This window comes from Cuculus canorus, chromosome Z (assembly GCF_017976375.1).
Source record: "Cuculus canorus isolate bCucCan1 chromosome Z, bCucCan1.pri, whole genome shotgun sequence".
Lineage (NCBI taxonomy): Eukaryota > Metazoa > Chordata > Aves > Cuculiformes > Cuculidae > Cuculus > Cuculus canorus.
The window spans coordinates 2,676,836-2,690,157 of NC_071441.1; the positions used below are offsets into that span (position 1 = coordinate 2,676,836).

The following is a 13,322-nucleotide window of genomic DNA, read 5'->3' on the forward strand; positions in this document are numbered from 1 at the left end:
GCAAGAACAGTCTAGCAATATGAAGAGGCAGACTGAATACAAGGACTGAGCGAAACCTTGTCCCCACCTAGGTAAGATATTGCAGACTGTTTATAAGCGGTGTTCCCTTGTTAGACAGATGGATTGAGGCCAGACCTAGGACTATACAGTACTGGTACCAAAGTGGTTTATAAATCTGAAACCCCAGAAATACCTGCAAAACTAGCAGAATAATATTTCTCTCACAAGCATTCAAAGGCGTTTTTTTATTTCCAGCTGTTCTCTTACAGAGTTGATCTTTTTTGAACCTTTTGTTTGTGGGACATACGGCTTTATCATTCCACAGTCAGCTGCCACCTGAGGACTCACAGCAGCTTCTACTTTCCTACTTTGTTTCTGATACTGCTTCCAACCAGCACAGAATAGCCTAGAGGGACTAGAAAGCAGCTATGTGCAGAATATTAACTCATGCCCAAATTAAGTCTTCAGAGGTCCTGATTGGACATATTTGCATAGGCTCATAAACTGTCATCTTACAGGTAAAACCTATGTTTTACCACCACAGGTCTGCAGAAGTGCATGTACAGAATTGAAACAGGGAATGAAGGGCTTAACCAACAGAGCTATTCAGTAACAAGAATTGAAGGCACTTTTCAAAGCAAGGACATCTCAGGAACGTTCGGGGCCCAGGCAGAAGCTGGGTAGCTATGCTTCAGTGAGAGAGGAGACTGTCCAAGGCTAACTGGTTCTGTGGTTTGAAACAGCCTACCCAGCTAAGGAGAAGAGTGGACTTATGAGAATGGAATAATGGAAATAATTGTAATAGTAACACTCTTTTAGCCAATGAATTGTAATAGCCTATCCCACATTAATGAATATGTACGCCTTTACACGATAAGCAGACGCTTGTTAGAAAATATGGGGTGCAAGCTAGGAGGAGAAATTCCCCCTTGCACCCTAGCTGGCAATAAAACATACCTGCTTTATACTCTCCCAAGTTGTAAAGTTTGACTCTACGTGACAGTATGTAAAACTTAATGCCCTCAACAGCAAAGGAGGTTGATAAAATCTTTGACAAATCGGCCTGTGTATGTTTGTACATTTACAGAGTTTGGTATAATTTTAGAGGCAATTACCAAGTTAGAACAGTCTCCAGGAGGTTACTAGTGTATGTATGAACCGAATGATAGAAAAGCTCCTTGCTCAGATCTGTTTGCAAAGTCTAAATATTTGGCTTATTTCAGAAGAGGCATTATTTTAACCTTACGATCTAAGTATCCTTTACTAGCACCCATACAACTGCCTCTGCTCAACTTTCCCCCGCTGTCCTGAGAGTACCTATAAAAGGAAAAGAATTAATCACAGAAGAGCATAATCAGAAGTTAAGGGAAGAAAATACAGTGATAGAAAGAGCGTGCTCATGCTTTTCTCCTATGTTTCCTTGTAACTGCATATCAGCCAGAATCACGAACCCACTATGACTCAGCGTATGTATTTTGACTCTTCTATACCCCAAATACCAACAATGCTCACAAACAACCCACATTGATTTTGTTCTTTTCATTTCATTGGTCCTTTCACTCTTCAACAGGTATCTCCTGAAATGTTAAGCACAGAAGTTCAAGCAGGGCTTTAGGCAACCTAGTCAAGAGAGAGGTATTCCTGCTCTTGGCAGAGGACTTGGATATGGATGATCTTTAAGGTCCCTTCCAATCTAAACGTTTTTATGAATCTATGGGAAAAAAAACACTAATGGCAACAGCTGTGCTGGAGACTAACACAGAGCATGTGTAAATCTCTCCCTTTAAAAACAGCTAATAGACACATACTTTGTCTTCTTGAAAAGACTTATTTTTCTTTTCTAATAGTATGTGGCTGCTAGACATACAAACACTGAGGGGATGCCAAAATATACTCAGCAAGAAAGCTGGCAAAGCCTTGGTACTACAGCCCATTAAAAAGGGAAGTATCAGCTTATCCTTGCAAAGGTTTTGAGTTACCAAAGCTATGTATCACTAAAACCAGTCAGGTAACAGACCAAGTCTGAGAAGTTCCTTCTAATGGCTTGTGCAAAGGGCCAGTGAAGAAGGCAGTCCTTTAGCATGTCCTTTGAACAGGCTGTATAAGCTCAAAACAAATCAGTAGATTTTCATGGGGTTTAAAACTTCACTACTTTTAGCAGCAATTTTCTGAAAGACACTGACCCCACTGCAAAACAACATATGTACGGAGAGGAAAATATTTTCAAACTCTGCAAACAGAACTTCATTCCATTTCTGTTGACACTTCATTCCATTACAATGACATGTCTCCGTGTGAATTAAGCACTAGCTTTACCTTTCTACTTCATAACTCTAAGGACAACTTAGACATGCTCAAAAGTTAAAATCAGAAAATCAGCACGTTTGTAAGTTAATAATGAAATTAATTTTTTCTTTACCCATTATCTTCACCGTTATCTTCTGCATTTTTCTTAGGCAGAAATATTTCAAAAGTTACCTTATTTAGACCTTGTGATGTTGGAATAGAATAACCTAGAGACTTATTTAGAGACTTCCGCAGTAAAGATGAAATTCATTACGCGCTAAATTGAATCACAGTACTATTCACACATAATACAGCGCCAAGGCAATTAAGTTTCTAAAGAAGACATTAATCTAGCCTGCCACCTGTACAAACCTAGTATGCTCTCATTTTTCCTCACTGACATCAACCAAGCCCATATAAACTAACCTTAAAAAAAGAAAAATAGAAAAAAAGCAGCAGGTGTCCTCCCCGATGCACGAACCCTCCGAAGCTGAATATATTTTTAACTGTAGCAAAAGATTTTGAAGATTTTCAAAGCAAACAAAACAGAAAGAATGCAAGTAGAGTTTTTTCAATTAACAGCTTTTTGTTAATAACAACACAATCCAGACACAGCTGCAAAAACAAAGTTCTGCTGTAAACAGAATTTAAGGCTGCATTTTGCTCCCAGCAAGGCTGATCCAGCTGATCTCAAGTGTTTAGACTCCAGCCTCAATCATGGACTAGTTGGTTCTGTGGGGATTTCTTGTATTGTTTTGGATTTGTTGTTGTTGTAAAGTTATCTCCCATGGCTGAATTATCAGAACGCCAAACACTTTGAAGATGTTAAAATCATTAGGTACTAATATTAATCCCCAAAGAAGCAAAAGGGTCTCAGTACAAACCAAGTTACTTTTTTGCAGCTAAATGTTGCAAAATTTCAATCTGCGCCTGTCAAATGCAACGCTCAGGGACACAGGTTTAGCATTTCCTATCTCATCATTCAGCTTCTTCTGGGTTATAAACACCAGTGGTACACGTTTAATTATGCCTTAACATTTTTGTATCATCCTAATGTAGAGAGCTTGAAGATTAATCAGTATGTCAGGTGAGAACCTGAAAATGAATCTGGATCTCAGGACATGCTCCTCCCCTCCATCTGTGCCTCTGCCTCCCTGCTATCATTTGAAGAGCCTTACAGTTTGGTGCACAACAAAGCATTTCCACAGCTGAGACACCGTGTTACTTCATTAGGAAGGCAAATAGCACTTTCCCCCTTGTAACAGGAACTAAATAAACATGCATACAGAATGCTTGCCTTGGCCACAAGAATGAAGATGTTCTCTCCCATAATAGCTCTTATAAACAAACTGCTGCGCGTGTTACGCAAACAAACGACTGACCGCATGTCAGCCCAGCACGCAGAAAAGAAAAAAAAACAAAAACATAAATTATGCTGAGTAGCAAAACTGCAAATGTCAACCCCGTTGCAATGAAAAGAAGCACATTCTGAAGAAGAGGCTCAAACTAATAAAAGGCTATATGTCACCTGCAGTCCACAAGGAACCAGCCAATTTTACTGTGCTGGTCCCTCTGTTTTCAGCTTGTTATGAAGATATGCAGACATTTATTGCGATGTTTAATCTGCTGTAAAAGGTGCAGTAATGTGCAGAAGATAGCCTACAGTCTCCACTGGGGCAACAAAGAAACTGTTGTCCTCCAGGATGAAGAAAAAGGAAACTCCAAGGAAGCAGGGTAAGAGGGAACAGAAAACCAAGCCACTGTCCTGCATGAAAAAAAGGAAAAGGAACAGCCAAAGCAAAACAAACTATGCACAGAATGGCAACGTTTAGCACAACAGCAGACGTTAACTTTTGGGTGTTTATTTTAACCCATTATACTAAAAAAAGATGCAATTACCTAAACGCTAGGGCTATAGACAACAACAACAACAAAAAACCCTGTTGCTATACTTTTACAGGGAGGCTGTGCCACCATGAACCAGAAAGAGTTGCCCATAAGCCTGTGGTGATACGTACTACATATACATCCAAAAGTCACCAGGCAAGTCTGTACCTGCAGAAGCCATTGCCATAAAATAGACCATGAGGGAAACCGAGACACCACGTAAGGCAAAGAATCCATCCCATTTGCAAGGCTGGTTACCCAGACTAGCTAATGAAGTCAAGAAAAGTAAATTACTCCCTGTCACATCAAAGATAATTTGTTAAATATTCATTCCATACTTTCGCACAAATATGGAAATTTAAGGGAAGGCAGTAATTCATAACACCATGTTCTTTGACAAATGCTATGCCAGGTCTGCCTTGAAGGCACAACTCTCTTCTGGAGCAAGGTGTTAAGAACCTACAATAACGGACCCATCATCTCCTGAAGGATTTTCAACAACTATCCTCTGGGCTTTCTTTCCATTTTCTGCTGAAATCCAATGTCCCTCCCCAGACACACCCTGGAGTTTTCAAAGCTTTCAACAGTGTAATTCAAGCAGCATTCAGAAACACCGATTTGGAAATACAGAGAATACAAATTTGGAATAAAACTTAGGCAATGTAAAAAAAGTCAACCAGAAATGAACAGCTTGTGTCATGGTAGCATCTCTCAGCTGGCCAGAGGAAGCACTAAAACACTGAACATTCCCTCTTTAAGTTGTAGGCAGAAGTCTGCTGAGCTCACGCTGCAGAAAAGCATCGCAGTACAGATCAGCGAGTGTGATCCAAGGAGTCAGCATGTACTTTAAGTGAATGTCCTAAGTTTCAGCCATCAGAATAATTTCCACGATTACTATCTTCCATGAAGAGCGTAAACAAATGGAAACAGATGCAATCTTAACACACTGGTTGGAAAGCACCCATCTCCAAAGCTTACATTTGAACCACAACCACCCAAATAATCACTAGATGGCGCAGGGGTGGAGGGGTAAGAGTGTTTGGGGAGCTGTTTAGACAAGAAATATCATGACCCTTCAATTTCATTTTTGAAGTGACTGCTAGCTGTTACAGATTTGCAACAACTTTCTGCCTCCAAAGAGAGAACACCAGGGACTGAAGCTAACTTAGCCTTTTTGCAGGGTCAGATTCTTAGGCTTCAGTTTAGATGACAGACTTAGAAATTCTCTCACTGACTCAGCTCTCTAGAGGTACATACTCATTGCAACTAGCATCGGTTTCATTCTGAAAATGCTAGTTCCAGCACCTCTGGCATACCCGGCCTTCAGAAGTCCAGTATCTTTCAAATTAAGGTGTGAAAGCAGACAACCAGCTCCAGAAATATCCTTCCAACAAAATCAAGTCCCAACCAAACCACACTGCCAGTGCTTCCAGCTATGCCAACATTTCAGTACAGCTTATTTCCAATGACCTCCTACAAAAGTAAAAGTTCACCACCTTCCTCTCAAAATCCATCAGCCTAGGTCATGATGTGAAAACTAACTGGGGACCAGGAGAGGAATTTAAATTTGAGATTGTGTAAGAAGGATATTGATAAAAACATGTAAAGAAATAAAACCAGAAAGTCAGGTAGATGAGTACCGACGTTCTCTTACACCACCCGTGACCAGTTTTGTTTGTTTACTGGTAAACATTATCTGCCTAACACTGTAAGTGGCAAAACCACCCAGCTCAGAAAGAAGTGGAGTTTCACAGAATGGTTTGGGTTGGAAGGGACCCTAAAGCCCATCCAGTTGCACCCCTTCCACTGGATCAGGTTTCTCAAATCCTCAGACAACCTGGCCTCGAACGCTTCCAGAGATGGAGTATCCATGACTTCTCTGGGCAACCTAGGCCATGGCCTCTCCACCCTCACAGTGAAAAATTCCTTCCTAATATCTAATCTCAATCTCCCCTTTTTCAGGAGGGAGGGAGGGAGGGAGGAAGGAAGGACGGGAGGGAGGGAGGGAGGAAGGAAGGAAGGAAGGAAGGAAGGAAGGAAGGAAGGAAGGAAGGAAGGAAGGAAGGAAGGAAGGAAGGGAGGGAGGAAGGAAGGAAGGAAGGAAGGAAGGAAGGAAGGAAGGAAGGAAGGAAGGAAGGAAGGAAGGAAGGAAGGAAGGAAGGAAGGGAGGGAGGGAGGGAGGGAGGAAGGAAGGGAGGAAGGAAGGGAGGGAGGAAGGGAGGGAGGGAGGAAGGGAGGAAGGAAGGGAGGGAGGAAGGGAGGGAGGAAGGGAGGGAGGGACTGCCGCGAGGCGAATGACCTCCCTCCCCCCTCCCCGCCGGTACCTTCCGATGAAGCCGTCCCCGTCGCCGTCGCAAGTCTGGAAGAGGCGCCTCATCCTCTCCTCCTCGCCCGTGCTGGAGCTGCCGCTGCTGCCGGCGCCAGCGCCCGCCGATGTCCACATCCCAGGGCAGCAGCAGGAGGCTGGAAAAGACCTCCAAGGTCTATCCGAGGTCCTGTGGCTCTGGAGTGGTGCGAAGCGCGCAGCCCCGACTCCGGGCACCGGGAGGAGGTCCCGGGGGAGGCGGGGGATGGCGGGGACCCTAACTACTCTGTAATTCTGTCATTCTATGACCCGCGCTCTCGGGGCTCGGTGCGGGCGGAGGCGGGGCCGCGGGAACCCCGGGCGCCCGGGGCAGCCTCGCTTCCTGCCGCTGCTCCTGCCGTCCCTGTTGCTCCTGCTGCCCCTGCCGTCCCGGTTGCTCCTCCTCCTGCTGCTGCTCCTGCCCCTGCTGCTGCTCCTGCCCCTGCTGCTCCTGCTACTCCTGCCCCTGCTGCCCCTGTTGCTGCTGCTCCTGCTGCCCCTGCTGCTCCTACCCCGGTTGCTCCTGCCGCTGCTGCTCCCGCTGCTTCTGCTGCTGCTGCCCCTGCTGCTGCTGCTCCTGCCCCTGCTGCCGCCTCTGCTGCCCCTGTTGCTCCTGCTGCAGCTGCTCCTGCCGCTGCCTCTGCTGCTCCTGCTGCCCCTGTTGCTCCTCCTGCTGCTGCCGCTGCTGCCCCTGTTGCTCCTGCTCCTGCTTCTCCTGCTGCTGCCCCTGTTGCTCCTCCTGCTGCTGCTGCTCTACTGATGACCTGGTGGCCGGATGACCCTGTCTGTGAAAAACTTTTTCCTGATGTCCAATCTAAACCTTCCCTGGTGCAACGTAGAATCATACAATCACTATGCTGGAGAAGACCTTGGAGATCATCTAGTCCAACCATAAACTTGAGGCATTTCCTCTCTTCCCATCACTTGTTAGGTGCCGGGGGAGCCCAACCTCCCTTCAGGCAGTTGCAGACAGTGGTCTCCCCTCAGCCTCCTCTTCTCCAGACTAAGCACTGCCAGCTCCCCCACCCACTCCTCCTAACACTTGCAGGTCAGACCCTTCCCCACTGGTGTTGCCTTTCTCTAGACATGCATCCAGTACCTCAACATCTTTCACGCAGCATGGGGCCCAAAACTGAGCACAAGATTTGAAGTGCCTCCTCGCCAGTGCCCAATATCAGGGCATAACCACTTTCCTGCTCCTGCTGGCTGTACCACTTTTGATACAAGCCAGACAGCAACTGCTGGGCAGCCCTCACTTAGCCTGGTGTTCCTGGGGTTGCTCGTTTTCGTTTCTCTGGGCAGGCCGAGCTCCCTGCTTCAGGAGTGCTGTCTCCTTGCTTGACTTTGGCCGGCCTGTGGAAGCCAAGCCTAGACGAACAACAAAACCGAACACATTTGATAGCCCCGTGTTTGCACTTCAGGCTGCTTGATGGGGTGCAGCATTCCAGGGTGTAGAGTGCTAGCCCTGCTTGACACATCTAGTTCCTCTCCGCTGATGAAATTTCACCTGAAAAGTACATAATTTTTGCTTCTGCTCCAACAATTCAGCATCAGCTAGTGCTCTGAACTTGTTCGTGGCTCATACCTTCCGGGGTCCTTCTGGCTCCTTCACAGGGACAAGTCAGTTTCTTTACGGTCATCGTGTTGCCAAATTAAAAATGCTTTTATCTCACATGTACACCATAGCTTCTTCATTTCCTTTAGTAACCTTGGCACACATTCCAACACCTAATGAAGTTTTAATTAGTCCTCTTCTCATGTGAAAAGAACCGATATACTAACAGCACCAACGGCAGTATTGTCTTTCATCCCTACTTGAAATACCTATTTGCTAACAGCCTGGAATAGCACTTGCCTGTTACAAGTAACATTACATTTCTTACTCTATCCTCTCATGATTAATGAAGTCAACTAAGTTTTTCCATAACTTAGCTCCATACAAAAAAAAAATCCTGTTATTAGGTCATGCGTTTCTCTCACACTGTCAGGTATTATCCTCCTTCTATTACTTCAGTCTTTGAAGACATCCAGTTCTTCCCACAGAGCAACTTGAACTTCCTGGAGGTTGATGATGGCTTGTGAATATGTAAAGTCAGCAAAATTATTGCGCTGCTTTTGTTGCACAATTCCTTTCAAGTTAATTACTGACGGCAATAGTTGTAACTGTTACTATTTATTGTAAGTTGATTAAGTCATTACAAGGCAATGACTGTCTGTGGTGTTGTACTACCTAAAACTAAGGCAAAATTGCATCTATTCACTCTGATATTCTCTCAGTCTCTGCAGTTTTCCAAATTTGGTTGCTCACACTGTTTTTTGCTGGATGACCAGAGCATGGGGGTATGGAGCCAACACTTCCAAACTCTCCAAAAGAATGAAAGCAGAAAATATGGCAAGTAGCCTTCCTTCTTCCTTCAGGTCGTAGTGTGTCATCTTGGAAAACTTACATCATGTTCCATCTTTTGACCTACATGCTTTTCCTCAAGTCCGCAGAGAGTGTTGCTCTGTGTGAGACTGACTGTTTGCTGTTTGTTTTGCATAGAGGATTGGGTAAGCTGGGCAGACACAAGACTCGACCCTTCGGTCAGGTCCCATAGACAAGCTGTTCAACACCACATGCAAGAATCCTTGCATATGTTCTGCAGACACACTACATGCTTCTTAAGAATTAAAGTTCTTAACCGTACAGAGTCCTAGAAGAGTGTTTCCTCATTAATCATGATCTGGACTGGAAAAGGACACAAAAGGAGGAAGCAGACGATGGAGGAGGTATCCCTGGCCACTAGAGAGTCTTGGATCTCACCATCCAGCACAGCTCCAGACCGAATTCCCCACTTGGGATGTGTAAATGCATAATTTCACAGACAGTGCTCCGGATGCGGTGACACTTCCCTGGTCTGTGATGGGGCCATCACCACCACTGAGTTGTTTGAGTGCCTGGGACATTCAAGGCCAGCAAGGAAGGAGTAATTAGCCTGGCGCCCAGGAACCTTGAGACCAGCAAAGAGGGGAAGAAGAAATCTGTTTGGATTGCCTGCTTGGTGCTCAGGACCTTCAGAGCCCGATAATGAGGGAAAGGGAACAAAGACGTGACCTCCTCAGTCACAGAGAATGGCTGTTTGCCTTACAAATTGGCATCACTTATGCTAACCACATTACCAGGGGTTGGGAACCGCAGGTACCAGTCATACAGCCCTGTGAAGACGGTGCAATCTGGGAGGCTGTTTAGCTGATTGAAGTGAATTTGCTACTCACTTTTTTTAGCTGCACTTGGTAGTCAGGCCCTGGAATACCTTTCAGTGATGTGGCAGCAACACTCTGCCCTTGCCTGAACCAATAACTAGAAATGGGGCAAGAGGAACAAGTTGCTTTATCATTCCCATTTTTTTAATATGTGCCAGCATCTTAGACCATGCTTATAAACATTATAAGCATTAGCACTTACCTAATTATTCAGCCAAGGATGAAGCAATGACAGAAACATGAGAATAGCAGGAGCGGCAAGGAGGTAGTGTCACGAATGGCACACTTGGACCAGATCCTTCAGAATCCTCAAAACCCGTGAATTCCTGCTGTTTCATGCACTGTTACTTCTGCTAAATGAATAAAAGGCTTTGTATTCCAAGAGAGCAGAAAATGTCAGGCGTTAGGAACGCGTGACGAATGTTACATCAAACAGTTTGGTTTTAAGGCAGTTAACAAAGGGCAAGCATTTAATGCCCCCACAGTAATTTTTATTTTAGTGGGAAAATCTACTTTCCATGGAAGTTTGGCGTTCTTGTTTTGTAAGTACACAATATTTGTTTGTCAGAAACAAGCAAGGGAATGCACTGCCATCAATCGTGACAGATCATCACGATTTGAAAACTGCAAAGCTGATCTGCCTGCACCTCAAACCATCTTGCCCAGACGTCAGTCCTCAGCACCTTTGGAGCCCGACAAATCTCTGCACACCAGTCCCATAGAGCTGGGACAGCTTCTCCTGTCAGGGTGCAGCAGGGGCAGCTGCTCCCGGGGTCCAGGGTCTGTGGAAGCTGCCCAGGGAGGCACGGCAGGACCTGGCAGCCAGGCTCCATCCCACTGGCCCAGCCATGGAGCAACCAGGGCGTGTGGAGGCACCTCTGTGGGGTTGAACCAAGACTGAGCTGGGATGTGGGTCCATGTACGGGGCCACCTCAGCTGTCAAGCACTTTCCTATCATGTGACTTTGCATGTGTGTACCGCACAAATTGTGGATGATACGCCTGCATTTATAGACACCTTAGGCAAATCTGTGTCTAACCTAGATAATCTGTTTCTAACCTACATAAGAGCCAAGTAAAAATTATTTCCTACATAAACAATTTTTAATTGGGGAAGTGCAATTAATACGGATGCTTTATTTTCTGTCACATAACTTACAAAATGAATGCTTCTGATGTTACTGTAATGTAGATCAGGGGGTTTAGTTACTTAAATTGTTGCGACCGCAAAAGTATTCAGACTGAAGGTTTTCACATACACAAGGACTGAAAGCAATGACTCTTTCCAAAGAGTTATGATCTCTCATTTATGACTGTTGATAGGAAGGAAGATAGGAGGAATCCTTATCTTTTTAAGACAAAGAGTTATTTTTTTGTTATAAGGGCAACATCTTTCAAGACGTTTTTCGGGCAGCTACATCAGTCAGGGTTCATTTGCTCTATATGTAGTTCTCCACCTAAGATCATGCTTGATGAACAGTTTACTCTTTTTCAGAATATTCTCCTTCCAAAGCTGCAACCTTCAGAAGTTAATCTTGTGTCATATCCAAGAGGTTTTTATTTCTCCCCCCAGTGTGGAGTCAAAGGGCAGAAAGAAAAGATGATTGTTTCAGCTGGAAGGTCATTTACTGATGTAAAGAATGCTCAAGACACTGTCAAATGCCCCCTTGACCCTCAGCAGGCGAACAACTTCCCTTGGAGTGTCACCTCGGAAAATGACTTGCCTTTTACAAACTCGAGGGCAAGTAATACTTTACAGTGAAGAGTGACTTCTTTACATAGTCAAGGACTGCAACGATCTTGCCCAACTCAATTTGATGGCATTCAGTCAAATTACATCATTTACGATCACACAGATACGAGTGCTACTTTTCTGGTTGTTGTTCAAAATAGGGATCCATTACCCTGTGCGCAATAAGCCAATAACTACATCCCTGAGAGAGACATTGTTTTATGCAGATTAGCACAAATCCCGGGGGCCTGGAGGATTTCCTCCAATCACGTGCACACTGAGGGGTTTGTCCCCTTCATTTGTACACAATGTTACGCAAAGTCATGCGTTATGCAAGTAATCACATATTTACATGTCAGTATAATAAATACCTAGTAATTCCTCGCGCCTTCTGCGCAGGCTGTGAGGGGGTCTTTAGGAGTGCCTGCTGTTTTTTAACCCAAAAATCACCTGCTGAGTTCACCTATCAGTGAACTCCTCCCAATCTCCTCCCAGTTATCAGCGGTATCTCTAAGCTGCTAGCTTGGAACTTCTTAGTTGAATTAAGTTCCCAGATCCCAATTCAAAAGTCATGCTAATAAATTGCGCTGTTATTTAACCGCACAGCTGAACAAAGTCTAGTCCCATACCACAAGAATGACAAAAGCTAATCATTAAATGGGATGCATCTCATGTAAATTTCCTGCCCGCCTGACAATCCCAAGACGTTTCTTAAGACATTAGAAGTGCCATGGGCTTTTACGAGCATACTCGCTGCCAATGGTTTTCTGCTTCAACAACGCAGTCTTTAAAGCCTAATGAAAAGCTGCTGCTCCTGGTGTGTTCAAGGCGATGAAGGATGAAGGGTCTGGAGCCCAAGTCTTATGAGGAGCAGCTGAGGGAACTGGGGTTATTTAGTCTGGAGAGATCCTCTACAACTGACTGAAAGAAGGTTGTAGCGAGATGAGTACTGATCTCTTCAGACAAGTGACAGGTGATAGGATGAGAGGAGATGGCCTGAAGCTGCACCAGGAGAGGTTCAGACTGGATATCAGGAAAAGTTTCTTTACTGAAAGAGCAGTGAAGCGTTGGAACAGGCTGCTCAGGGAAGCGGTGGAGTGTCCTTCCTCAGAGCTGTTCAAAATACATGTAGATGTGGCACTTTGGGACATGGTTCAGTAGTCCTGGCGGTGCTGGGCTGATAGTTAGACTGGATAATCATAGAGGTTTTTTTGCACCTCAACAATTCTATGACTTTAAAAAAAAACCCCAATTTCGTTGTGTTTATAATAAAATTTGTGTTTAGGTGACATGAATTTCAGTCACAATGCCACCCCACTGCTAATTTAGGGAGGTGATTCTGCCGCTCTGTTCCTCTCTTGTGAGACCTCGTCTAGAGTATCGTATCCAGTTCCGGAATCCTCAACATAAGAAGGAGATGTTGGAATGGGTCCAGAGGAGGCTACAAGGATGACCCAAGGGCTGGAGCACCTTCCATATGAGGACAGGCTGAGAGAGTTGGGGTTGTTCAGCCTGGAGAAGAGAAGGCTCAAAGGAGAACTTATAGCGACCTTCCAGTGCCTGAAGGGGCTACAGGAAAGCTGGAGAGGGGCTGTTCACAAGGGCTTGTGAAGACAGGACGAGGGGCAATGGGTATAAACTGGAGAGGGGCAGATTTAGACTGGACATTAGGAAGAATTTCTTCACCATGAGGGTGGTGAGGCCCTGGCCCAGGTTTCCCAGGGAAGCTGTGGCTGCCCCATCCCTGGAGGTGTTCCAGGCCAGGCTGGGTGAGGCTTTGGGCAGCCTGATGTGGTCAAATCAGTGTTAGGACAGCAGGAAAGGGGCTCAG

The 13,322-nt window shown here is 45.1% G+C and overlaps 1 protein-coding gene across 1 annotated transcript in view; it reads right to left on the bottom strand.

The window, feature by feature from the left end:
* MCC (MCC regulator of WNT signaling pathway) overlaps positions 1-6,868 on the bottom strand; it is a 207,633-nt gene extending 200,765 nt beyond the window's left edge. The window contains exon 1 of the mRNA XM_054055336.1: positions 6,498-6,868. Within this exon, the coding sequence (XP_053911311.1) occupies positions 6,498-6,616 (119 nt within the window). The 5' untranslated portion in view covers positions 6,617-6,868. The remainder of the gene's footprint in view (positions 1-6,497) is intronic.
* Positions 6,869-13,322: the final 6,454 nt, after the last annotated feature.